Source organism: Caloenas nicobarica, chromosome 1, assembly GCF_036013445.1.
Source record: "Caloenas nicobarica isolate bCalNic1 chromosome 1, bCalNic1.hap1, whole genome shotgun sequence".
Lineage (NCBI taxonomy): Eukaryota > Metazoa > Chordata > Aves > Columbiformes > Columbidae > Caloenas > Caloenas nicobarica.
The window spans coordinates 130,996,732-131,024,195 of record NC_088245.1 but is presented as its reverse complement, the minus strand read 5'-3'; the positions used below and the strand labels follow the sequence as shown (position 1 = coordinate 131,024,195).

General features: G+C 47.5%; 1 protein-coding gene across 1 annotated transcript; it reads right to left on the bottom strand.

Moving 5' to 3' along the window:
* Positions 1-149: 149 nt before the first annotated feature.
* LOC135992503 (T-lymphocyte activation antigen CD80-like) lies at positions 150-27,464 on the bottom strand. The gene is made up of 6 exons (XM_065641713.1): positions 27,112-27,464; positions 13,007-13,336; positions 10,074-10,355; positions 7,952-8,077; positions 4,778-4,901; positions 150-2,711 (listed from the first exon to the last, which is right to left on the bottom strand). Exons 1-5 carry the CDS (start codon positions 27,191-27,193, stop codon positions 4,795-4,797), a joined length of 927 nt encoding a protein of 308 aa, XP_065497785.1. The 5' UTR covers positions 27,194-27,464; the 3' UTR covers positions 150-2,711; positions 4,778-4,794.

Below are 27,464 nucleotides of genomic sequence, written 5' to 3'. Positions count from 1 at the left end.
GATGCCAGCTGTACCTCTTACAGCTTTGTCAACCTGCTGCATCACTGACCTTGATGCTACACAGAGTATGTTTTTAGCAGCTGTGAAACAGTGGCTGGGGCTCATGTGAGTAAGTGAAAGGCTCAACCACTTCCCAGCCTGTAGAACAGACATCTTCTATTACTGAGGAAAGGAAACTGAGTTTACAGTTTATTTTTTACTACAATTAAAGGAGGAACTCTGGGGAAAAAAAAAAAAGTTACATACAAAATACAGAGCAGCTCACCTGGTACAAAGACCCAGATATTAAGCTGAAAAGGTCTCACAGAAACCATTTGTGTGCAATTCACTGAATACCACATAAGGCAATAGAAAACATGATTCCGAGTATAAGTGCTTAAGAAACAAATAGGCCAAATAACTTCCTCACCAAGAATATAAAACCAAGCTGATGTTAAACATATTTGTCAGTGAAATTTTTAATTTCCTTCAGAAGGAGTTACTTAAAGTGTCCCAGGAGCCTGTGCTGATGTAGCAAGGTCTGGCACAGTGCAGAAGACAAACCCTTCTCCAGGAGGCTGCGCAGTCGCCAGTCAGGAGCAGCAGTCGAGCGTGGGATAGTCGGAGGGAAAACATTGTGCCAGGACAACTGTCAGAGCTGTGGTGTGGCTGGTGAGGTGGCAATGCAGCGTTGTTACAGCAGGGAAGGAAGCACAGCGTTGAAAATGAGCAAAGTAAATACCAGAAGAGGGTGTTCAGCCTGCAAGTTTGTGCTGGAAATAACAAGCATAGGCTGAAAGAAAACTTGAGAAGTACGATAAACTATTGGCCATACACTAAATCCTGCAATAAGGTCCGGCCGCCCTTTGGAAACACTGCTTTCTGTGTCACCTATGTTCTGCTTGCAACCAGAATGCACAAGTGCAATGAGTGGTGTTTCCTTATCAGCTGCCTTATCTCCTTTCACTTCATATAATGAGAAAGCAGTAAAAAAGCTGATGGGGCAGCATGACTCTGCAGGAGTAGAAAGGGAACAGTGTCTCATTTTTTACTAGCAACTTGATCTCTTATCCTCTCATAGCTCAATCCTCTATAAACCGCTTTTAGTCCTCCTGTTTCCTCCAGCAATTTTTCTCTCAGTATGTACCTGCTAGAAACAAATGAAATGGGTGGAATATTTCTTTGCTGTGTCCTAGCAAGATAAACAGCTCAAGCAACAAAACGTCTTACAAGTTGGATGGCACGGTGCTTTCAGACTTTCGTCTGCCCTGCTGACTACACAGATGGGTAGAGCAGAAAGGGAATGGGCACAGCTTGCAGTAGGACAGAGCAAGAGGGAAAAAAAACCTCTGTCAAACTCAGGGCAGGGTTGAGTTGGGTTAGTATGCAGGGTCGCTTAGAAAGCTTGTTGGGGCTTGGGGCTTTTTCTTTTTTTCCCCTCGAAATGAGAAGGCACTTTTTCCTACACAGTAGGCAAGAATATCACCCAGATCAGATGAGTCCTGTCCAATATTGGCATCCTGTAGGGAACTTTCTTCAGGTCCTGGCTGGGTAGAGAGAACGCTGGCAGAAAGCAGTGGCATTCAACACAAAGTAAATCTCTATGTCCCTGTGAGAGACTCCAAAGAATCTGGAGAGCCTACCTTAACAAGTATTCCTAGGCAAATGTAGGAACAAAAGCAGACCTATGTTTATGAAGAAAGGCCCTGAGTTACATTTCATTACAGTAGACAGACGTGAGAAAACCACTGAGTGTTACAGAAAGTTAAATGAGGCTTTACGCATGTGTGGTTAGGAAGGAATGCATATAACAGCTTCTACATGTGTATGCACGAAGGCGTGCACATGTGTGTAGTCGCACACACCACCATCAGTGGGCCACGCCATGTCAGATGTGCTCCTCTGTCTCTGAGCAATTTTTTGGAGGAGTTCTAGCTTGGTACCTGGGTTGGTGAGGCCGTCCTTTCAGGAGAGAAAGGTTACGAGAACTTCTGCCGCTGCTGTAGATAAGCAATATTACTTAGCTGTTAGGTGTGCCGTCAGTATGTGTCATTCCTTAAAATGTCTCATAGCACTGAAAATAAGCATGAGGCATATAGTCCCACCTCAAGGTGCTTTTTCATGAAAAGTGTGTGCATTATTGCCTCTTTAGGGGAGAAACAACATGTATCTGTAATGGTCAAGTCCAAATCCATAGTCTTCCAACAGAGAACAGTACTGGCAGATACCCGTGTGAGGCCACATATAAAAAGTTTTAGCTGCTCCCAGTCACAATATGGAGGCACAGCCTGACTTGAGATCATGCGTTGGGATCTGGGGGTCTCCCAAAGGCCAGCTCTGCGTTACTGAAGGGGTAGGTGGCCATGGGCTACCTGCTAGGGCTCTGCAGGCTCCCCAGTTTTCCTAGAGGCAGCATCAGAGCCAGAGGATCCCAAACTCCTGAACTGGCGTGTCAATGGCGATGACACTTTTCTTCTGCCCTGTTGCAGGAACACAGAGGGTCCTCCCAGTCAGAATTCCAGCGATCCCATTGTAACGAGGCCACTCCACAGCTTCTGTGGAGTAGGTGAGGCTTATTGTGTTCATTCACACGAAGTTATGTTGTAAATCTTCTTTGAGCAGAGTTTTCTACTGCTGTCATCCCCTTCCAGAGAGCCAAAGGGTCAACGCAATAAGCATTGCTGTACAACGAACAGTGGGGACTGCAGCGTGGAATATCCAGGATGAGAAACCTGAGGGACACAAAGAAAAGATTTTACTGATTTCCTCCCGCCCTTCTTCTTAATCCTAAATACAAGGCAGGATGTTGCAGAGCCGACAAACGGGGATCACCTGCAACAGCCCCCCACCAGAGGGCTCCCATGGCAGCAAAGACAAAGCTGCCGGAGCCGGCAGCTCAGCACAGGCGCTGCCCGGAGCTCCAGGCTGGCTCTGCGCTCACCCTGAAAACCTTCGGACCGTACAGAGGTGCCATCCCTCTGCGAGGTGAGTATGGCTAATGAATGTGAACTATCTAAGCAGCAATAGGACGCATCACGCAGTTGCAAGGTGACAGCCGCTGAGGCAGCGCAGCTCCCGTCCCCGTCCGCAGGCAGCAGCCGGTCCGGGCGCTGGAGTTGGGGAACACCGGCCACTTACACAAAAAGCCTGGCGAACTTTTCTGACAAAAGAGGAATGTGGCGGAATGGATTTATTCAGTAGGTGAACTCCTGCCACTCCCATCACAAAACCCCCCAGAATTCATGCTAACCAAGGCTCTAGTATCTGTTCCAGATAGGGTCTTCCCCAGAGGAAAACACGAGTAGGTGGTCAAGTTTGGAAATGAGACAAGTTGCCTGAATGATAGTTTCCCCTCCTTTCCATCTCAAAAATGTTAAGCTTTCAGATTACTGCAATGCACAGCGTGACAAATTCATGACTTCTAGGACTCTGCAGCGGTTACTCTACGGCATTACCCTGGCAATTGGAAGAGGCTGCCCAGGGAGGTTGTGGAGTCTCCTTCTCTGGAGACATTCAAAACCCGCCTGGACGCCTTCCTGTGTAACCTCATCTGGGTGTTCCTGCTCTGGCGAGGGGATTGGACTAGATGATCTTTTGAGGTCCCTTGCAATCCCTCACATTCTGTGATTCTGTGTATCTGTGAATTCAGCATGCTGCGGTGAGAGCAGGAAACGCAGTCACCTGGATAATGATGTGAGTAAGAACAGTTAGCTGCTAATCTTTCCTTAAGCCTCTTGACTTGAAAAATGTCTTTTTGGAGGACACAGCCCTGAACACAGCTGAGCTTTCAAGCCAAAATGAATATAACGCTTTGTAGTCATAAAACCTTAGTAAGCCAGACTTTTCTGCAGCCCATCCTTCACAACTCCTCATTATTGAAAGTAACTGCTTATAAAATACAAGTGTTTCCTGGGCAAGTCTTAGAGGTGAAACTTCTCAGCCAGCTGCTGAAGGGAATGGAGATATCTCAGAAGTGGACTGGCATTGCTAATCTTACTGGGGAAGCTGGAGTTGTCCTCTTGTTCACCCCTCCCTCACTGCCATCTGGTCAGTCCTTCAGTTCTATCATCGGTGATGTTCCTGTGTTTATGAATCAGAGCAGGCACCTGGCTCACAGGGCATCAGCCAGAAATAACCTCTAGGGGACGAAGCCGCATGTGGGACCCATAGTAGTGACGAGCTACTCACGAATGAGTCCAACAGGACAGGAACTAAAAGACTGCCCAGTTCTTATTTTGGACGCCTGTAAAATGAGCACAAGGGCAGCGGCAAGGGGCATCACTGCAGATCCCAATGGATGGATGACCGTGCTACAAGCCTACCTCTCAGATACTAACCAGCTTCCTTACACAGATTCAGAGGAGACACTGAAAGTCAAAGTTGTCAAATGTTCCTTTTCTTGGATTTCTCCCTCTCTCTCCCTTTATCCCCATTTAGTCCCTAAAAATGTATGTTAATTAAGGAAGTGAATGCCACAAAAACTTGCATGTCATCCATGCAGAGCCCTTTCTGTGACAAAAGCAGCTTAGCAGCCCAGAAAGTTCAGTCCCCTAGTATTTTTCACTAGAATCATTTCTAGAAATTTGAAATAACCCAAACAAAGCAATACCTAACAAGCAACCTGACCAGGGAACACCATGTGTCTGAGTTGGCAAGAGTACCCTACTGCTTTTATTTACCTTAAAGGAGAGCACACACTCATATTAAAAGCTGTATATGGTTTTGTGAGCTAACATCACACAAGAATCAAATATTTGAGAAGCTATTTTGCCAAGAGAAGAATGGTGAAGAAAACTACCTGCAAATGTGATCTGGTCATACAGATGATGTTTCAGATGTCACTTTAGAGCTCAAGGGTGGCTTCATACTGTCTTTCACATCCTCTTCTCCTGAATCCTGAGGCTTACAACAATGAGAACAGACTGAAAAAGAAGATCCCTTATTAGTATTTGGAATTCCAGAAGACAAAAGTGGTGAATCCAAATGTATTTTTCAACAAAGTATAAAAGAGTGGAAAGAAAGGAGAAAATAAATTGAAGAAAAAATCTTTTAGCTCTAGTTACTCTTATTTTTTCTCGGCAGGACTCATTCCTGCAGTACATCTGATTGTGTCTGGCCCATAGCCATAGTCTTATCTGATAGAAAGCTCTGTTATATATAAATGTTACCTATATAGTGTCATATGGATAAAACAGTTCTCATTAGCTAGGACCTCAGCCTGGCACAAAGACAGGTTGCTACATTCTAAGATAAGGTCAGAAGGGAAAAAATGGTAGAAGTTACATGTCACTAAATGCAGTTTACGAAGCGAGTGAAAGAACACTGGTGTTAGAACCAGCCAAGCAACTCTTTCAGTGCTTTAGGAGTTGAGATTAAACAGGTCCCCTTAGTATCTCAGTATCTATGAATGACTTTGTTTTAATAATTTGAATCTGTCTGTATTATTACAGCAAATTGTACTTGCACAGATTTTACAACACGGATCCTAAGCTATTCCTTAAGTGACTTCTAATCTTGGTCTAACCTTAGTGCTTTGTGTTAAATTAATTGAAGAGCCAAAAAAAGAAAAAAAAAACCAAACCAAACCAAAAACCAAACCAAACCAAAAAACCTAGAGAGTTTCCATTCTTAAATCATTGCAAAGATAGCTGTGAGGTCCTCAAAGCAGGGGGTTGCAAACCTCAACAAAGCATCTGCGTGTTTTGGTCACTACCACAATCACGCACCTGAGAACTCTGATTTCCGTTTTGCTCTGTCTTTCTATTCTTCCCTCCCACACTTCAGCTCCTCGAAGTGTGGCTTTTTGAGCTCAGAAACCACTCTCAGCATCAAGGCAGCTCCTGACCCAGCTTTCCATGTGCCAGAACAAGAGGTGCTCTCAGACCTGTTCTCAGCTCCCACAATAGCTCTTGTCACCACACCAGCAGGAAGCACTCTTAGGACAAATATTGCCCTTCCCAGACACGTGGCAGTGCACAGCAGCACCGAAATGTGACAACTGTACAAACCGGGGCACTGGACTGAAGCTCTACCTACCGTTTCGTACAGTCTGCGCCTGGTCTGGGAAGCGGCTGTACAAAATAGCACCGCCTGGCTTGGCAGATCTGCTCCCTGTGCATATCAGGAAAGTGGGACTGAAAGGGAAGTTCCAGTTTATGCAGCCATGTCCCATGCTGTTGCAGGTGATCACATTCTACCACACTGGTATACCTCTTACATCTACTTTAGAAGCAATTTAGTTTCTATATAAAAGGCTATCTCAGAATGCTCCAGAATCCTACTAATTTAATGGCAAGGAACCTTTTAATTTCCAGCCTGTATTAGTTTAGAGCCAAATCTCCCAATTCCAGTTCATTTTCTCCTACAATTAGAAGTTCTTTATCCATACAGCTAACAGCACAGGCTGTGATCAGCTGTGATTTTCTTGGTTTCAACCTGCTCGCTGCTTTCCCACTGACACAGCCCCAGGGAACAGCAGGGGAGAACCAGCACTGGTGTCACAGGGCCACGTGAGTGGAAAATGACAAGGTACACAGGTGTAGCCAAGAGTCACTGCTTTCCAGAAGCTTCCTTTCTTTGTAACAAAACACCAAAAATAAAATTAGCCCCGACTCAGTGGCCACATCGGGTTTTTGAAGGGATGTGGTTGGTGAGGAGGCGAAAGGAAAAATAGTGATGCTACCTCTACACCGCTGACTTGGGAGTGAACCTGTCTGAAGTTGAAACAGAGGTAGAGGAAGACACAAGCATGACAAACTTACAAGCGTCCTAAGTGAACTGAGTCCCTGCCGCCCAGAAAATAACTTCTTTCCAAGGGGGGATACTGCTGCAGCCGCGATGAGCTAAGGCGCTCAGACTGGTGACTTCTGGTTTAAGTGGGCTGAACACAGAGCATTCTCAGTGTAGGATTCTTCTCTCCAGACTTCCCCAGTGACCTGACAGAACTTGATTGGGTGATATTTATACCGTGTTGCAAAGCCGGCTGTCTTTCTCCAGGACTGCTTTTCAAAGCTGCTAACAGGGTGCAGATAGGACATCTACTGCTGGTGACTTTCAGTACCGGCTGGGTGGCTACCTGCCTTTATAAATCCATTAGATGTCTACCCACATCTTCAGGCACTTTCTTGCTAGGTCAGCTTAGAAGTTACTAGGAGCAACAGCTAACAGGTGAGATTATTTTTGAGCCACAAAACAAACCACAAAATCTACTCGGCTGCCAGCTAAGCCTGAGATGCCTGATGTCCCCTTTGCCACTGAAAAACTCCTGAAGACATGTCTGGAGTTACTGGAGACTTCATAGGGTGGGACAGGGCACCTCCCCTGTGCCAGTTTTGGCCATACAAAGAAGACAAATCCATCTCTCCTGGTCAGGGTTCTCCTAAAAGTGGGACATTTCTATGCTTAAGTTCTTTCTGTGGCCCTAGCTCTGTGTATTTTTGTAACTTTGGCTTTGTGGCTTTTCTAAGGGATTGCCTAAGTAGGGTGTGTAGAAAGATCCCATTTTGAAACTGTCAGTGCTCAGCTGTATCTGTCATGATCACCAAGATTCTTGGCGTCTTCAAGCATCTTAATACATAAAAATGAACCTTTGTGAATGTCTTCAGTTCTGTATACCCCTGATTTTAGAAATATTCTGATCTGCTGTCAAAACCCCCCATCACCCCTTTACTCTCAAACCTGAACCCTAGTGCTGCCTGCACTCAAAGTGTAGGAAAGTCCTGAGCTGGGCTTAAGTTTTGTGACAGTAGAAAACAAAAAACAAACAAACAACAAAAACCAAAACAAAAAAAACCCCCTCAGACCCAAAGAAAACAAAACAAAACAAAACAAAAAAAAAGAAAAGAAAAAAGGAAATGAGAAGAAAGGTACAAAAATACCTAGTGTGTCAGTATAGTTTCTATAAATGTGTATTTTACATAGAAACTCCATAAGCAGTAAGAGACTGTTTCTTGGAAAATGGAGCTAAACTTACCATGCCTTGGGAGGTATCTTGCTGCGAGGGTGATAGCCAAAAGGAAGACGATAATGACGATAGTTGAAGCAGTAATGACATTATAAGATGGAGGCACAGTAGGGACAACACACTCATTTGTTTTTTCTGAGACAAAAGAAATAAAACATAAATAAAGAGCCCAAGAATGTATTGGCATTTTCATGTAAGAGCAGGTATGTGAATTTTGGTGGTTCTGTCCAAATTCTAACTCAGATATTCAGCCTGAAAATTCACCTGTTCAATAAACAAACAGATAAAGCTGGCACCTAAATTTCTTCCATATCCCACATTTGCGATGTGCTGAAGTTTTTAACACGTCCACAGGATCTGAAATGCTGGGTCTACATCCAGAACAGGACTGAGATGGGAAATATTTAAAAACACATGAGCTGTTTTTAAACAAACTGGTTAGGCTTGGTGGCAAAGTCTGAGTCCACATCTAGAAAACTTCCATTCTCAAAGGTACTCTGCATTTTTTCTTACTGTTTTTTTCAGATTTATGCCTAATTTTTTTTTGTCTCTGAATTCACAGGTGATAGAGAATGATGTATTAAACAAACTAGAATAGAGTTATTTCTTCATGGCAGGAAGAGTGTCGTGGCAGTGGAGCCTCTGGCTTTTCACCAGTGGAGACGACCATTCTGCTACTTGGACATGAGAGCAGATAACAAGCCATTCTAGGACCACACTAATTCAACAGGAGGCACAGACTTGGTGCATGGTCGTAGTTCTTCAGATTTTCATCATCTGCATCTGGCACAATGAAGCATCATTCAGCTTCTAAGACACAAACCTGATGCACTGCACAATCTTCCCTCCCACTGTGGGCTTTGCCTCCTGTGTTTACCAGAAGCTGTATTCTGTCTGGAGCTCTGTGCCCATGAAAGACTAGCTTGGAGGACCATTTCCATCTTACCAAAATGGGAGTGGTTCCACATCTTAAAAATCAAAACCTGGAGGTTTTGTGACTGCTGTTGTCACTGTTGATTGCACTCTCCTCTGAGGATCTGCGTGACAACAGTGTTATTACTATTACTTTTTTCATTGCTCTCCTTTTCTATGTAGCGTGATATTCATAACATTCTTCCATTACCATCTCCAGGGACATTATGCACTACATCTAGAAATAACTAATATTCATAAAGCACTAGTTTCTGGCATTCGTCCTGAAGCTGAATGGCACCTCTCCTCACAAGGCCCTTTGATTTTAGTAAGACTGATGAATAAGGTGCCTTGATGAATAGGGTACAATTCCCAAGGAAAAACAGCACTTCTCTAGCTTCCCTTGAAGGTGCCCTTATCTCTACAGTGAAAACGTCAGACCCAGAGACATTTCAGAATACTTTTTTGGTAACAACATTAAAAAAAAATCCTTTTGGCTTTCAGAATTTTCTTCCAAATCCCCTTCTACTGCAAAACATCTGGACTGTAGTGTGCTGCCTTCCCTCATGCTGTTTCCACTTGTGCCTCAAGCTTTTCAGAGCACAGATTTATCTATTATGTTATCACTTTTAAGCCACGCACAGGGATGGAATTTTTTCAGTATGACTTAACACTATATTAAATATGTGTATGAAAGCAGAATTTTCCCTAGACCCCAGCTGACAGTTTCTGTCACTGAAGCAAGAACAAACATGCCTGTTAAATGAAGAGATTGTTTTTAAGTGCAACCTGTGGCTTTTACAGCACGCACATTTCTCAAGACCCTCCATTCGAATACCAGGTCTGTGTCACGCAACTGGCAGCAAGACCGTGCTGGTACAGAGGGACCCAGCACGGTGGCAGCCCCAGCTTGTGGGAGACACCGAGGCTGACATCGCCAGATCCCAATGGGACCCAGTTGCCCTCTCATTCCAGCTGTAACTCACAGCAAAGCAGCAGGAGGACAGAGCCGTCTCTGCTTGCCAGTCGCTGTCGTGACTCTCTTCTCCCACCCCTGTTGTCTTACAGCCTTTGAAATATTTTGGTGTGCAGCCCACAGGTGGGATCATGGGGTCATCCTTGCATGAACATATACACAAAATCTACTGCTTTTTTCAGGGAGGCAACCCAGCAGATTCAACAAAATGGTTTCGTAACACGAACTATTAATAAAACGTACTCAGAAACAAACTGGTGGACTTCGAAAAGCCATCATTTTCAATGGAGCAAGTGATGCTGACGTCTTCGGTCACGTTGAGCCAGAGTGTGCCAGTGACGTTGTACGGGCTGAGGCTGGACTTGGACACCCAGCTGGCATTCCACACCACAGACATGTTGTTGAGGGTCCCAGAGATTTTGGGTTTGGGAAAACCTCCATGAGAAGAACATCTTACCACCATCTCAGTTAATTCACAGGAATCAGTGGATACTTCTGTTGTTATGTTCGGCTCGGTGAAGTCAGCTGAAGCAAGAAAGATTTAGTTACCATTCTGTCAGATTACAGCGAGGGCTGCAATCCTGATCACTCACAGCCAAAGCAAAGACTCCCCCACGGGACATTCTTTCTTTATCATAGCCTGTTTGGCCTGTCTTATGCCTTAGTGTTCTCCCCACAGCCTTGACTGGATATGGCTTTGGCCTTTCCTTCTTCTCCTGCCTGGGCAGTACACAGACTTCATGACCCCACCCCTCCAATGCCGCTGTTTCTCTCTACATACACCAGTTTGTGGAGCAACAGAAAGAATCATAAAACAGGCAGGAGAAACAGGGGACTGAATAAAATCCATATTGGAGGCCATGGTGGACAATTTCCTTCTCCCTCCCTCTTTAGTCCTGTCTCAGCCAGAAGCTCGCAGAGGGTACATCTCTGCTGGGAAAGAAGGTGAGTTGCATGTTGGTCTCTCAGCCTGGATGGTCAGCAAGAGATTGAATTACATTTTCTGCATGAGAGCCCCTCCAGAAGGCCCAGCTGAGAGCAAGACCAAGTCATACTAGTCCTTGCAAATATGCGTAGCAATACACAGATCCTCTCAGACCATGTTCTCACTGGACTTTTTTCTCATTGCCAAAGACAGTTTTCAGGGGTTTCCCACCCACACAGCTTGTTCCATGCCTTCCTGCTTGGTCAGATGTGTTTGTGAGACTACATGGTGAAATGGAGGAGAGGACTAATACGAGTGAAGAAGGAGAAGAAAGGTGGTGCCCTTTTTAGCCTGCTTCCCTTTGCCAATCTGGTTCATCGTGTTCCTGTAAACAGTTGCATTGGTACAACTGAGGATGCCCACGGGTTGCAATAAACAGCCCAGGGTGAGGAGGAGGAGGCAAGGGGTGGCAAAGGAAATATTTAAGGCTGGAAAAATTGCCATGTGATGACATCTTTAGCAAGAGAGGCCCCAGTCAGAAAAAGAAGCTCAGTTTCCTGGTGGGCGTAAGTCACAGTACCACCACTGCTGCCAAAGGGACCAGATTCTCCCTCCCAGCCCTGCCAGCTGTAGGTCCGTAGCCTGCCCAGCCCCACAGGCACAGGCCCCAGCCATGGCACGGCCAGCCACAGAGCTGCAGCACATCGCTCAGCTCCCTGCAAAACGACCCTTTTTGGAGCAGCTACGGTTTTGTCTGCGATCGCTCCCTGCCTGACTCACCATTTGACCACATGACTGCTGGGATAAGGCTGACAGCCGCAATGTGTCTCCCACAGCTTCTGCTGACCACGAGCCCGTGGTCTAGGCTACCAGGTAACTAGTAACCAGTAAAAGAATCTTGCTCAACACTGCACGGATGAACCAGCGGCGGACAAGGAGAGACCTGCATTTCCTTCCAGGCTGACTACCTGTTGAGCAATGTGGCATTGACATCCAAGTCCCTTCGAAGCTCCCAGCTGCCTTCACCGAGGCTCCCTGATCAGTCACCAGGGATTAACACTTTTCTGCCTGTCTCAGAGTAAACCAATTCCAGCAGGGATGAGGGGAGCTTTCCCTTTGCTGATCCCCATAATAGCTGATCCCACTTTCCCAAAGGGAACAGAAGTCTACCGCAATTACTACAACTAGCCTGTTAAGACAGCAAGGGGGTTTCTGGAAGGAAAGAAATTGGAGTTATTTGCAGAGAGGAGAGGAGAAGAGATGCGTTGTTTCACATTTTTTCATGCAGTTGGCTCCTCAGCCCTCATGGTTAGAGAGGGTGCTGCCAGTGCACTTCTCTTTTTTCATATTGGTTCCCAGAAAGATCACTAAATTTGTCTCCTTGCACATAATCCCACCATGCCCTCAGACAGGCAGGCAATGGCCAAAACTCAGGATCTTGTGGTTTTTTTGCTGACAAATCTCATTCCAGATGGGGAATGCTCATTCACTGGCTTGTCTGGAAGATTCCTGGAACTCTACCACTAAAGGTATTCAAATATATGTGTATATTTATATATGTTACCAGTATGTCTGCCTTCGGTTGAAATCAATCGCCACAAAAACTGTGGTGGAAATGGAAAATAATGTCAACGGAACTTTTTGTAGCCTCCAAGAAAAGATTCAGATTCGTTTTGAGCAAAGGGACTCAAGTCGTTTCTTTAAGGCAAAAAGCCTCAAATCTCCAGCTGAGCTCAGCCTTAGGTTGTGGAGCTGCAGCACAGCTGGCAAGCCGGCCAGTCCTCCAGAGACCCTCCGCTCCCAAGGGGCTGGATGTGGGCCTGAGATACTGAGGTGGCCACAGAGAAGCAATGCCACCCTGTTCCTCTTTCGGCTTGGACGCTTCCTGTGCACCAAGGGCTTGGTCTCTGCTTTGCCCAAAAGACAGCAGGAGGCAGAGGTGGCCTAGGGTGCTCACCAGCAGTGTGGGAGGTGTCCTGGGAGGGGCTCTTGCCCAAGAGGGGGCATCAAGGGGAGGATGGTGGGCTGGTGGTGGGAAAGGTTAATTTTCTGTACCAGGGGTAGCTTTGGAAAGGTAAGGGGGGAGCCTGCTAGTATGGAAATACAGGGGCCTTAACACACCTTCCAGCAGTCTTTCAGATTTCTTGATGGAAGTCTATCTGCTACACTGTGACTGAAGATTGGAAGAGTGTCTCTTACACCCATAGGTTGGCACCAGAAAGCCTCAGGTGTCAGGAGGCAACCCACCTACCTGTAACAAAGAGGGTGACAGACTCATCACACAGAACGACTGAGTTCTGTGAAAATCTGAGGTGCTGAACTACACACTGGTAAGGGCCACTGTCTAGGATTTTCACAGGGGAGATCCACAGAGTGAGGTTCGTTTTATTCATCTCTGTGCGGTTCTTGGGTGTGGAGATCATCTTCCCTTCTGCGTAGGCAAGCACTACATCTGTGGTGTTCTTCTGCCAGTAGACCCGGTAATTTTGTAGGCTTTCCGAGCTGGGAATTTCATAACAACAAGGCAGGCCAACTTTTTCCCCCACTTTGCCTTTGATTACTTTCTTCTCCAGTGCATAGCCTGTAGGTGGGGGACAAACAAAAGTCAGTGAGACAGTGGTACAGCTTTGTGCCAGGATCTGCTGCATAGAGCTCATGTCTTTCAGCTCTGTTTGCGCCCGCTAACATACCTCGTAACCCACCCAGCTGTTCATAACTTCAGCTCTGCGCTCAGGGGAAGTCTACCTTGGCACTGCCTTTTACATGATGCTCCATGCCTAGCTAGAGTGGGCACACAATGATTTCTGCATGTATTACTGAAGGTAAAGGCAGGAGAGTTACCTGCCTGAACAGAAATTTTGCTGGTCCCTTAAAAAATCCACACCTCAGAGTAAAGAATTTCCATGTGAAGGGATAAAAACACACATGCTCAAACTGCTATCTCCTCTGCTCTTCCTTTTCAGAGCTCAGGGTTTGGAAAGTCTGTGTCACCCTCCAGTGAGTTCCCTGTATGGCAAACAGGGCCACAGTGGACTATTAGTTTGGGGGTTTTGGGGTTTTTTTAGAAGATTTTTTTAATATAAGAAAAAACCCAAACCTTTCAAGAACCCAGAAGCTAGAAGTGACCCTACAATGGTAAACAAATGTTACAGCCACACAGTCATCAGCTTCCTAGTATTAGCAAATGAACAATTTTGCCTAGTCTAGCTAAGACCAATTTTTATTTGTGAAGGCCCATGGGCTTCCCTTGGGAATACTTGCAAAGCAGCACAGGCATTCCCCAACTCCTGCCCAGTGACTGTGTCAGTGCCATACCCAGTACACAGGCATGTGCCTACAATAACAAGCTGAGGCCCTCACAAGGGGAAAATCAGGTCCAGCTTTGACCAGGTTAGCAGTAATTCCCCCTGCTTCACACTACGACTTCTACGCATGCCATTCTCGTGGTCAGCCCGGCTTTCCCACTCGCCTTCCTCTTTGCAGTGGGTAGGTGCTGGTAGGGGCCAGGACCTGACGCGTGAGGGAGCAGCCTAGCAAGGAGCTCCTGGTGTTGCTGAAATGGTAACCCAGTACTAATGCATGGTCCTGTGCTCTACCAAGGCCTGGCAGGTGGCTGAGCTTTTGCCTGGGTTTGTGCAACCTTCAGGATGACACTTATCCCTGGACACCCTGCGTTCTCAGTACAGAAAATCGGGTTGCTTTACACTTGCCCTGCTTGCACCCATCTCCGGTAGTGGAGGGGGGATACCAATGTGATGCACTCCGTTGACTGAGAGCAGAACAAGGGAATAGCCAGCCTCAGGACAAAGGAGATTCAAATTCCCTCTTGCTTCCCTGGAGAACAGATCTTCGCAAACATGTCAGAGAGAGAAAGAGGAAAAGTCCTGATCAGGCAGTGTTTCACTGATGGGGAAAGTGCAGCATCAGCCATTGGTGGAGGTGAGACTCCACGTGCAAAGCCTCAGACTGAAGTGTGAACTGAACTTTTGGCAAAGCTGAGCCTAAGAACTGCCACCCACCCTCAGCAGAGTCTGACTGATGCTCACACTTTATTGCCTCTTCTAACCCCTACCCACAAACACGCCGTACACAGGCACAGAGCACAGTGCTCTGGGTGTGACATTCAGATTCAGCTGAAGTGTCCAAAACAGCCAGAAGCTTGTTACCCACCAGGGCTCATTTGCTTAGCGGTGACTTAATATCAGAACAGTTTGCCCAGAGAGGTGGTAGATACCCAGTCCCTGGAGACATCCAAGGCCAGGCCGGACAGGGCTCTGAGCAACCTGATCTAGTAGAAGATGTCCCTGCTCATTGCAGGGGGGTTGGACTAGATGAGCTTTGAAGGTCCCTTCCAACCCAAACTATTCTATGATTCTGTGACTTCCAGACCCTTGGGATGCCATCATACAGCTGGCAGCCAGACCCCTGCAGCATGCTGACCTGTGCCCAGCAGTACACCCTGATGAAAGTGCTTTGCAATCCTCCAGCTGCCGGTGCTGGAGGGAGACAAGCAGATAGTCAGCCAGTGACCCAGCACAGATAGATCTTGGGGCAGCATCGGGGGCCACTTGCTGAAGTTAAGCCCAGAGCGAGCGTGCGACGGAATATGAAATAAGCTTTCACCCCTCCACTCCTGTGGCACACCTGCCCCTGTCCCAGTTGCACGCTTTACCTTAAATCTGTAGGAAACACACTGAAAAATACTGGGGAGGTCCTGGCAACACTATGGAATGTTTTAATGTTAATTAAATCAAATAGAATATATAATTAAACAAGCAACTTCTCCTTTAACTGGTTTCCCTCCACTCAGCCACTTCATTGATCTTCCAAAGGGAAAGATTCAAACACATTTCCCTCCCCGACGCTACCTGTACTTCCCCTTCTAATGCATCGCAAACTCTGAGCAACCAGACTGGGGCAGGGCAGGAGCCCACTCAGCCCGCTGACCTGTGTCAGCCAGCAACTAGTAGCAAAATGGGAGAAAAAACAGTTCTTCCACACCGCACAAGGTAAGACCTGCCACTCCCTGACAGTCTTTGGCAGCCAGGAATTTAGGGTTTTCTTGACATCAGCAGTTTAATCACTGCCGCTGGAACAGTTTTTGCCCTTTCAGGAGTGCACGTATGTTTTTGGCTTCCACAGCATCCTGTGACAATGAGTTACATGGTTTGATTACACGCTGTGTGAAAAAGCATTTCCTCCTGTTCACCTTAAAAGCGGCCCTCTTTAGGATGTGATTCTTGAAGTTCCTCCTCCTGCATGTCTGCATTCATTTGTATGCATGTGTGTTTTTTCCCCTCAACCACATCTTCACTTATTCTCACAGTTCAGCTTTTACTATTGTTGGAGAGACTCACAAGAGCAGCCAGTCAGATTTTGGAATTGCGGAGCCTGGTAAAGACAATTTTCTATTTTCTTTTGCAGCAATAGGGGAAGAGTAGGCGTATCGTAAATGTCAGGGTGACATAGCATCATGAGTTGCATGAGGTTCTGCGCGCTTTGCCCCTAAGAGTCTCCTTTGCAACCAAAAGGAGAACAAAAACCTTCTTGGCAGTACATGTGCAGGGGCTGGAAACTCCTGCTGATGTCACATCTACCCTTAAAAGGCTCTGTACCCTTGAAACTGCAACCTGAATGCTGCAAGCCTGAAGGAACCGAAGTCCATGAAGAGTCATTCAGCCCCACAGAAGTCCCCTTTCACTTTAAAGGTGAACTGCAAAGCAAAAATGAAAATTCAGTTCTGTCCCGTTTCTGTGCTGTATGGTCTCTGTAACCAGCCGGTGGGGGAGATATCCACCTTTTTCTAGAAAAAAAATAAGAAGATCTGTCCCCTTCCCACCCCCTTGCAGCCCACCCGCTCCCTTGATGCGCACACCAGTCACTCCCACACTGGAAGCCCGCGGCGTGTGGCAATGCTGAACTGATGAAAGGGCTGACTTTCTGTTCCCTGGGCAGAAAAACATGTTTCATTCAAACTACGTGTGTGCTGCAGATGCCCCATATGTTGGGGCCAGTTAGAACAGAAAGGTGAGTGTGGAGGAAAACTGTCCTTTCTTGTTTGCTCCAAGAGTTGGCAAGCAGGAGAGCTGTTGAGCCCGTATCCCTATTTCCTTCACTCCTTCCCCAAGCTGTGTTTCAGAAATTCCCTGGCCACAGAGAGCTTTGTTATCCTGACCACACATACAGTCAGGCACTATGGGACAGCAGATTGCCCCTGGGACAGAAGTCCTGAGAGATATTTGACTGTAAAAGGCAGTAAAAGGTGACACAACACTCTAGAGAAACAGTGTTGAGCTGTTGGAACCCTTCAGATAATTCCTGGTGAACAGAAACCCCAAAGCCATTCTCTTTCCCCTCTGTTCTCCATTTTTCTGTCCTTCTGAACTGCTTTGCCTTTTTGGGGGTTTAGCTTGGGTTACCTTGCTTTAGCTACAACGCCCAAAGCAGCACACATGAAGGGAAAGGTCCTTTTTGCTGGGCCTGTAATCCTGAGTCTGGGATCCCAGATGACAGAATTTATCACATCTCCCTCAGCGCTCTCTATTTCATAGATGATTTACCCTCACTGAGGGAAGGAGGGGAAGTCTTACTGCTACTTTGGACTTATATGCATGCTGTGTTATTTGCTAGATGAAAACTGTCCTCAAGAGATGTGTGCCTGGATTCTGCAATGACTGTGGACTGTGTAACTTCAGAGAGTTTAGTGTTTAGTGTTGTAGTGTTCTTCACCATGAAGGTGGTGAGACACTGGAACAGGATGCCCAAAGAAGCTGTGGATGCCCCATCCCTGGAAGTGTTGAAGGCCAGGGGTTGGACGGGGCTTTGAGCAACTTGGCCTAGTGGAAGGTGTCCCTGCCCATGGCAGGGGGACTGGACTAGATGATTTTAAGGTCCCTTCCAGACAAAACAATTCCATGATTCTATGATTCCCCCACCCCTGTGTGAGCATCAGGTAAAACAGTGGATCTGCACATTTTTTTGACCGACAGTCCTGCAAAAAGCTCTGAGGCAAATTGTGGTCCTCCACAACTGGGAGAAAACAGCCTCGCATTGCTTTTATTCCATAAGGTGCTTTGCAACAGCACCTGGTCTGTCTAACATTGAATTATGGGCACCACTGACTTTGCTGATACCTTTTTTTTGCCCTCTGCTGGTGCGTGGACTGGGAAAAGGGACTTGGGGCAGCTCTGGGAGTAGGTGTACGTCATGTCATGGTGAGGCAAGGGCAGTTCTGATAACAGCGGCTGGGCCGGCCAAGGAAAACACGTCTCGTGGAGCTGCGGCTTTCTCCTGCTGGCCATCCCCTGGGGTCAGTGGGGGACTCACACCCAACAGTCCTCGGGTAATTCTGCAGCTCAGGCTCCTCATTTTCTGTGAGTAGCACATTCACCCCAAACTTGCAGGATTTATCCTTTGAGAACAATGAGGACAAAGTATTTTTGGGGGATTTCTGAGGAAGACAGATAATCAGTTGAAAAATGAGAGATTTTGAAAAGTTGAGTCTTTAAAGGGCTAGAAACTCCCCTTTGGTCTTTTCTTTATCCCAGGTGATTTTACAAGTGAGGAATAAGATTTTACCAAAGCTTTCCATGAAGTTAAAATTCATCAAATGTCTCGTGCTACACTGGAATACGTGAGGAAATGCTTTGTATTCAAATCAGTGCTGTGACAGACTCCTGTGCATGCACTGATCACAGAGAAGACCCCATTAGATACCCAGATGACTCCTACGCGGAGCCTTCACGACACTTCAGCAGCGCATAAAAACACTGCCTTCCTCTGCATTTTGCAGTAAAAACCCTGTGCGATGAGAAAGACAGGATGCAACAGAGAAAAGAGGGTGCTGTCGTCCTCTTTAATGAGTCTGTGACCGTGTATTAACCTGGGCACAAGTGCCTGGCAAGCCTCCCTGGGGCCTCCTGCCCGGATTCCACTTCAGCAGGTAGAGGCATGCAAAAGGAGGTCTCAGCAGGCAGAGAAGGGAGGAGCGGCCCTTTCCCCTTGCACAACCCCAAGCCCAGACTTCTAGTCAGAAACCACAGGCCTGCTGCTGCCCTTCGGCTGCTCTGGCAAAGACAAGCAGCTGCAAACCCAGTTTGCTTCGCTCATGTCATGCTGACCTCTTGCGGGGTCGTGTTCCCTTACTCATCGCAAATGTGGTGAGAGAGAGAAGCAGAAGAGAAGACATCCCAAAGAAGAGCAGCGTCGCACTTCATTCGGCAGCAGTCCCACTCAGTCTCGCTTCCCTGTAACCACTCATGCTAGTCAAGTGTGCCCGCGCCCATTAAGTGACAGGATTAATCCTGGTTTACGATGATGTGATGCCTTGCCTGAGGTGGAGGAACAGTTTAAAGAGGTTTTTCTAAAAGTTCAGCTTTGCTTGCTTCTGTGCTGCCCTGCTGAGAGCGGTACAGCAAGGGCACGGCCCTTCTTTCATGGCTTTATGCACTTCCCATCCTCACATTGCCACATTCCTCCTAAACAAAACACTAACCTTGCCTCACCCAGCTCTATACTGCGTGATTTGGCAACAATTATAATATTCCCATGGTGTGTTGGTGCCTGATTACTTCAGCAGCCTTCATTCCATTTTAATGCTGTTTTGTTTCACATGCAAAGCCTTTAGTGGAGAAATCCTTGAAATCATGAAGCAGCTGTGAAAACTAGAGGATGCCATCCTGTGTCTACAGAAATACAGCCCGTCTTTGGGGGTGTGCACTAATACCATTTATTTTTTTCCAGCAGCATGTTAACTCGAGGCCCTGTTGATGACAAATGAAATTATCAATCTTATTTGTCTCCTTGAGCATACTTTGATAAGCAGTGATGTATTGTAGGTAACATTTTAGAGTGTCCACAGGGTGCTCTCAAGACATGCTGGTGTCTTAGACACACACACTGCGCCTGCCAAAGCTCTCCCTCCGACTACATTTTCCTTTGCAGGTTGCAGACTGAATGCTCTGCTTTCTCCTGTCTTAATCACTGCTCACCAGAAAGCAGATTTCACGCCCTCATGATAGCCCTTTTGCCACAAAAGCCAGCAAGGCGACACAGCCAGACCGGGAATGAAAGAAGTGCCTTTACTGAGTCATGACTCTGTCAAAAACCTGGCTTCAAAGGGAAGGAAACTCCATTAATCACAAAAAAAGTTCCATGATTGGTAATCAGCAATTGAGAAGAGGAAAGAGAACCTGAAATACTTCGGTAAAGGGCTCATTGCAGCGCTGGGGCAGCTCCAGCCAGCCAGGACCCCTCCTTCTTGCTCCTGTGGTACCCAGCTCTGTTTTGGTACTTCTTGAGATACAGATCTACTGCTCTCTGAGTCACCTCTGCCCCGGCTGGGACAAGCCCAGCGCCTGGGTATGTCCAGTCTGCTTTGTTTATAGCATAAGTAAGATCGCAACTCTTTGCAAGTCAACGGGCAAATTTCTAACCTTGGCGGTAGCCAAGAGGTCAGATCCAAGCAAGGAGCTGGAGATGAGGTGCCAAAGTACTTGCGGGTGGGGTGGGGACTATATTGTGTCTTAAGATCTCCCCCGTTGCCGCGGAGCCCTCCGCAGGGGTGTTGGTTGGGGAGGAGAAGAAGAAGGGCTTGCTTATCTCCAGTGCTGCATACCAGCAAGGACACCAGCGATGGGGACAGAAGGACGCCTTTGACTGGGGGAAGAGTCCTTCTGAACCTTCCTCTGTTCCCAGCATGCAAGTGGGTGACCCTGTTAGAATAAAAAAGGGCAGGGCGGGGAACACTAAATCTGGATGTTCTCAGGGGATTTGCATATTTTAGTTCCTTTTGAGATGAAATTCCTTCAACTGGCTCAGCACTCTTTCGGTTTCCCAGCATGGAGGCAGAAACTAGATGTGGCAGTTGTGTAAGACAGGCCTTTGGGGGAGATTTGTTGCACACGAAGACAAAAATAAATTTGTTAATTTTTTCCCCTGCAGACTCTGTCCCTCGCTGACTGGATCACTTTGTACTTCCTCTATATTTATCTCCCAGCTGAAGATGTTCTCAGATAATTTTCCTAATTCCTCCAGTACCACAGCCATGCATACTGCTGTCCTCGCAGCAGAGCTTTTGAAGTTGAGAATCTCCCCACTGCTTCAGGCCCCGGTTTTCTTCAGTGCTTGCTAAATCTCACTGCCTCACGTGCTCCCCAAGTAGCTAGCCCACTCTGGAAACTAATAGAAGCTGAAAGTGCCCAGTAACCAGGAAAATCAAGTATGATACCTCTCGCATAAGACCAGTCAAAGGTAGAAAAATTACTTTTTTTTTTTTTTCTTCTAAAGTACTTGCCCACAGCCATAGCAATATTCACCAGTGCAGCTAACAATGCTACAGACCTGCCAGCCATTATCTTGTTATAAAACCCTGGTCCCCACTCAGGCACTAACTCATGAACGCTCTGCAGACAACAACCCTGACAACAACCCCGCAGCTGGAGGCCTGGCAGGAGGAGAGAGGAAACAGCCCTTTGTGAGTGCGGCACGGAAAGTGGCAATTAACCGAAGGATGACTAACGAAACGAGACCAAAGAGGTCCAGAGGTGTCTGAAAGCTGCAAAAGCTGCAGAGGGAGCGAAATGAGAGAGCTGGGCAGGGGCTGCTGGAGGCAGCGGCTGGCAGCATCGCAGGGCAGCGCGGGGAAGGGGCTCTTGGCTGGTGCGAAGCAGCGTCTGACAGCGATGTCTCTTCAGACCGAAGCACTTTCCCTGGCACGGGGACGAAGTCCTTGTTTGCTGGGCACGTAAAATTACACTGGAGGTTACCTGCTATGGCGAGAGCAGCGGTGCACAGAAAGACCTGCCTCAGTGATCTTTTCTAACAACTTTTTATAGGATACAGTAGCATTCTGGGCTCGCCATAAGGTGAACATCCTTTGAGCGCAGTTTAGCTAGAGAGGCCACCATTAGCCAGCAGTCAGCACTTTTATTTTCAGCCAGGGAGTCCCCCGGGACCAATGATATTTTAAAAGCATAACAGTGAAAAAGCAGAAGCAAAGCCTGTGGCATTTCCGTGTTGGGAAAGATTTACATATTCTCGAATGACCTCCTGAGACTCCTGATGATGATGTCCCTCCAAGGGGACAGAGCAGCTACAATTAAACAAAGTTCATCTATTTAAAACCAAAACTGACCTCCTTTTTGCCAAGCGAACAGCCTTCACTGCATTCAACACATTTGCCTTGCCACCTCGTAAAAAACACCACATTTACATGCGTGCAGCACTGGTAGTGGGAAACACATGTTTAAAAGGAAGGAGAGTTTCTCTGAACATGGAAATTCTCCTCCAGCCTGGCACAACCTCAGGGTGCAGCCAGATGACAAAGTGGCATGCATCTCATGTCTTCCCCATGCGAGCAGAGGTGATCTGGCTCCCCCTTCCCTTCCAACCCCGTGTTCTCCCACTCTTTTCCTTGCAGCTGGCTCAACACGCCACTTTGGTGTAAAACAAGGGGCAAAAAAAGAGAAACTTTCTGCTAAGCTGGGAGTTGAATTAGCTCATTCAAGGATCAGAGACATGCCAGAATTAGTGCAAAGGAAGGGCAGATCGTGCAGGCAGAAGCAGAGGAGAGAGGAGCAGGATCACACCTTTGGGTGGCAAGGACTTGCTTGCCCCCCTCAGCTGTGCTGAGCTTCTGCATCCCCCTCCGGGGTACACAGCGTTGGGTGTAAAACCAGACTGGCACTGAAGAGAGCGGGCTGACCCCCGCAAAAATCTCACTCATCACAAGCGAGGCAGGGGGATAACTCCATCAGTGGCAGCCTTCATTTCTCTCAGATTAATTATGGCCATTAAACCAATCTTGTAACTCAGAACTGAGGCAGCAGTGAGCAGGAAAGGTGTGAGGGCGGACGGGGTGGCAACTTCTGCTGGTAACCTACCACAGCGCGTAAAAACTTCAGCCCCAAACTTTGCATGTTTAAATGCAGGAATGTCACACTGCAAAAAAAAGGTTACAAATGTCTCAGTGATCCAAGAAATGCAAAAAAGCTGTTCCCCTCAGAGTAATGTGAGATCACTGAAGTTATCTGGGTTCATTCGGATCTAACTGGAAAAAGGAAAAAAAAAAAGTGAGTGAAAGGAACGTTTGACTGGTAGATTTACAAACTTGGTATGCAGGCGTATAACTGTATTTTGACTGTGTAAGAATGTAGCTTGTCAATGTTCAATTTTCTGTGTTTTTCTAAAAAAATATTTCATTAAAACAAACAAACAAACAAAGCACAACAGAAGAAATGAAGCCATCTCTAAGTAAAGTCAGGAGACTTCAGTTGAGTTTCTGTTTCTCCATACGAGCTGTTATAGCAGGTTTCACTCTGGATGGATAGACAGACAGAAAAAGGAGTTGCTTAGTTCTGCTGCTCTTGGTTTTGAACCAAAGATGTTTCTTTTCTGCATGTCTGGAACAGGAGGAGACAGAAACTCATCCGAAGAAAAAAAAATTAAAAAAACAGCTGAAGGCAGCAAAAGCAATAAGACAGAAACTCAATTTGCATCCAGTGATCAAGTGGGCAAATCTGGTACATAGAGAAAAATTTCTGTGATCTCCGCCATGAAATCTGCCCTAGGCACAACCCACACCGGAGCTGGCATGGAAATGAGCCGCCCAGCACCTAAAGCTCATTGCTAGACACTTCAATATTTAGCAGTGGCCACAAAATGGGGAATCTTTCTTGTTCTCAACCCTCTTTGTCCCTTTGTGAATCCCAGCTCCGCTCCGAGCTCTTCATTGGCAGTAACATGTGAGAGGGGATTCCCAGAGTGAGTTACTTGTGAGCCAGCGCTCGCTCACAGTGCGGAGGGAAGTAGCTATTCCCCCCGCCCTCCCAACTCTCCAGTAACACAGAAAAGCTGTAGGGATTTTCCTCAAAACTTCCCAAAAAATATCACCGCTGGGAAGAAACCAAGAGCTAGACAGTCCCCAGTTGGATGAAAACTCCAGGGATGCCTAAAAGGAATAGTCCAGGGACAAAACCTGGGCTCGCTGGGGCCGGGCAAGCAGCGCTTACACCAGGTTTGCACACACAGAATCACAGAATCACAGAATCACAGAATGTCAGGGATTGGAAGGGACCTCAAAAGATCATCTAGTCCAATCCCCCTGCCAGAGCAGGAACACCCAGATGAGGTTACACAGGAAGGTGTCCAGGTGCGCTTTGAATGTCCCCAGAGAAGGAGACTCCACAACCTCCCTGGGCAGCCTGTTCCAGTGTTCCGTCACCCTCACTGAGAAGAAGTTTCTTCTCATATTTAAATGGAACCTCCTGTGTACCAGTTTGTGCCCATTGCCCCTTGTCCTATCACCGGTTGTCACCAAGAAGAGCCTGGCTCCATCCTCGTGACACTCACCCTTTACATATTTATAAACATTAATGAGGTCACCCCTCAGTCTCCTCCAAGCTAAAGAGACCCAGCTCCCTCAGCCTTTCCTCATAAGGGAGATGCTCCACTCCCTTAATCATCTTTGTTGCCCTGCGCTGGACTCTCTCCAGCAGTTCCCTGTCCTTCTTGAACTGAGGGGCCCAGAACTGGACACAATATTCCAGATGAGGTCTCACCAGGGCAGAGTAGAGGGGGAGGAGAACCTCTCTCGACCTAGGGCAAGGGCAGGGAAAGGCTGTACTGGGTGACTTCTAGCAGTATCTTCCTAATACACCAAACTGGGACTGAGAACATCCTGATATTTGTAGGTAGGTGTGAAGGTGAAATGGCAGGAGAAAAACAAGCCCATGGGGATACCGGCAATGCATGCAGACCGTAAATAAATAAGTTTGTGCTGTAATCAAGGCTGTAATCAAGGCTGGTTCTGCCACTTTTCCCCTGTGCTGAGGCAGCAGGGTGCTCATGCACATCAGTGTCTCCAGCAGCAGATGACATCTCAGAAACAGCTCTTAAATTATGCCTGCATTTCAGCTAGTCACTTCAGGTGAAGCCCAAAGTAGCAAAATTCAATTACAAGGGAAACAAATGTATCTATGTAGCTTGCCATACATGATTTCCTATGAAATACAACCTTCAAATCATCCTTTTTAATTAAGACCTCTTAAAGACGCCTTCTGCTATGATGTAAAAATTCAGCCTGGCATTCCCTGTGTTGCTATTTCACTCAGGTAGGGCATATGAAGCACATCTACTCTCATCCTAGCACCCTACCTGGCCTTTCGGAGCACTATGGCATGGAGGTGTGCAAGCACCAGAACCCCTGGGCTCTAAATAAACCCAAGGGTGCAAGATGTGGCCGTAGGCTCTGGCTGCCAGCTTTGACTGTGCCTTGATGTGGTCATGACCGGTCCCACATGGGGTCAGTTCTGTAAATCCTGGCCTTGGTGACCCACTTAACAACGCGTGGGAAGTCACTGGCAGGGTCATGGCAAACTCCCTTTCTGGGCTTCACCATTTTGCCATGACAAGGTCAGAAGTTGGTCCTTGTGGTCCCTGTGGGTGACCTAGGGAATGCATCACTCACAAGTCCCCGTAGAGCTTTTAAAACCAATTGTTTGTGGGTACTGTAGCATATATTTTCAGGGCTCACTAGCATAGGAATACCTCTTTTTGGAGAGAAAGGTGGCAGGGTGTGTACATGTGCATACAAAGGGAGAAAGAAAGCACATCTGGTGTGCTGCCCTTTTCAGCCTGCCAAGCAACCTGCTGCTGAGGCACCAGCACTTCCACAGAGTCATTGTGTGGGAAACATTTAACAATTGTGCCTCAAAAGCTGATATAATGCTTTTGAAAAATCTTTTTTTCCTCTCTGCCTCTTGCAGAATTAAACCCCAGAATTTTGTAACTGATCAGATTTGGAGAAGTAAGTCTCAGCAACAGGATGACCAAACCCTACAGGCATATGGAGTTGGTTCCCAGCCCAGGCATGTCTACACATGCCTTCCAGTCCCTCACCAAGCCCTTGGTGCCACCACACTCCTCACAGCCCCCTTGCAGCTGCCTCCTACCCTTTCTCTGGCTATTTGGGTGCTGCCCATGACTAGCCAGGGGCTTCCATGCAGTGGTCGAGGATGCCGCATCTCTGCCAGCTCTGCCTCCCTGTCAAATTCAGTTAAAAGTGGGCAGGGGATTTGAAAATTGTGAGCAGGGGCCTAAAGAAACAGATGGAGAGGTGGAAAGCAAGAAAAACTGTCATTCCCTTAGTAAACTATGTTTAAAAATAAAAAGGTACAACTACAAGAACATCTAGTTTTCTACCATCAAACTCCTATTTCTGGTACTGGATATTAGCATGCATCAGACTATATCCAAGTATTGCCCATTTTTGTTCTTGGAATCACAATCCTTTTAAGAGAAACTACACGACTGGCTAATTACCACATACTCACAATTTCATTAATAACATATCACAAGCTCTTACAGTACGGAGAAGGAAACCGTTCTGCACATGATGGATTGTTTGCCCATTTCAGTACGGGCAAAATACATCTGTGCTTGACATGTGCTTCACAAGGGCAGAGGTAGGGGAAGGAGTGTGGGGGAAGACAGGAGAGCAAAGATCTCACGAGTGGCTTTTGAGGTGGTTGCTTTGTTCACAAGTGAGCTTTGTGCTTCAATCCCTGTTAAATTCTCTGAGTTTTGTTTTAAGATTCTGAGACTGAAACTCAAAATGAAAGTCAGCATCAAATATCTCCCGGTTTCACAAAATCAGCATGAAAAACTCCTAATTTTGCATCACTTGATTTTTAATCAAAGCCTCAGTTCAGCCTCGCTTTGTTCCAGAGTATCATTAGCTGCAATGAAACACTAAAATTGCCAATAAGCACAACCTATTTTGCATCCACAATGAATCCCAGCTGAGAAGTGAGTTTTGTGTCATTTCAAGGTTAACGTTTCACACAGCTGAGAAGGCTCATCCCGAGCCTCTCGAGGTCGGGGGGGACCTGTGGACTTCACCAAGCTTTGCGGCAGGTCCTTGCAGAAGAACAGGGGGCAGCCCTTGCAGCCCTCCGACGGGAACTTGTGCTGCAGGAGAAAACCCTCCAACCCGCTGCCCTTGCCCTGTCGTCCACACCGTACGCTCACTTTCAGTCACCCGAAAAAAAAGCAGAAACCGCCCCTCCACCGAAGCCAAAACCTGAGGGGCTGCGCCACACGTTCACTGTGGACGCCAGCCACCCTGAAGGCGCCCTCCTTGCTCTCACCTCAGCCTGGATGGGTGACCACCTCGCCCCTCCAGCAGCTGGCAGCCATGGGTCCCCAGCGCTCGCCACCATGGTCAGCCAGCCAGCTGCCCCCAAGCCCTAGCCCAGCCTCAGCCCCAGCAGAAGACACCAGAACCTGGGGGGCTGCCATCCCCCACGCACCCAGCACACCCCATCCCGCGCTCCCACACCGGCCGCCCCTGCTTACCTGCGCTGAGGCAGAGCCCCACCAAGAGCCAGAGCCCCAGCCGCCTCCTCAGGGCCAGCGGGGCGGCGGGCAGGCACGCCATCTTCCTGTAGCTCCTGGGCTGGGAGGAGAGGAGGACACAGTTAAGGGGAATGGTGCCTGAGGAGCCACAGCACCCGCTGCACCCCCTTCCTTCCTGCCCGCTGCCGCCTCAAAAAACCACGAGCACAAGCCCGGCGTGCCGTGGTGCCACGGGCTACCCGTGGCTTCCCTGGGCGAGCAGCCCCAAGGCCACCCCCTGAGGCGGGGAGGAGGCAGGGGGCTCAGTGCCCGGCCATAGGCGCCCGGCTCCTGCCGCAGGGCCACCCAGACGC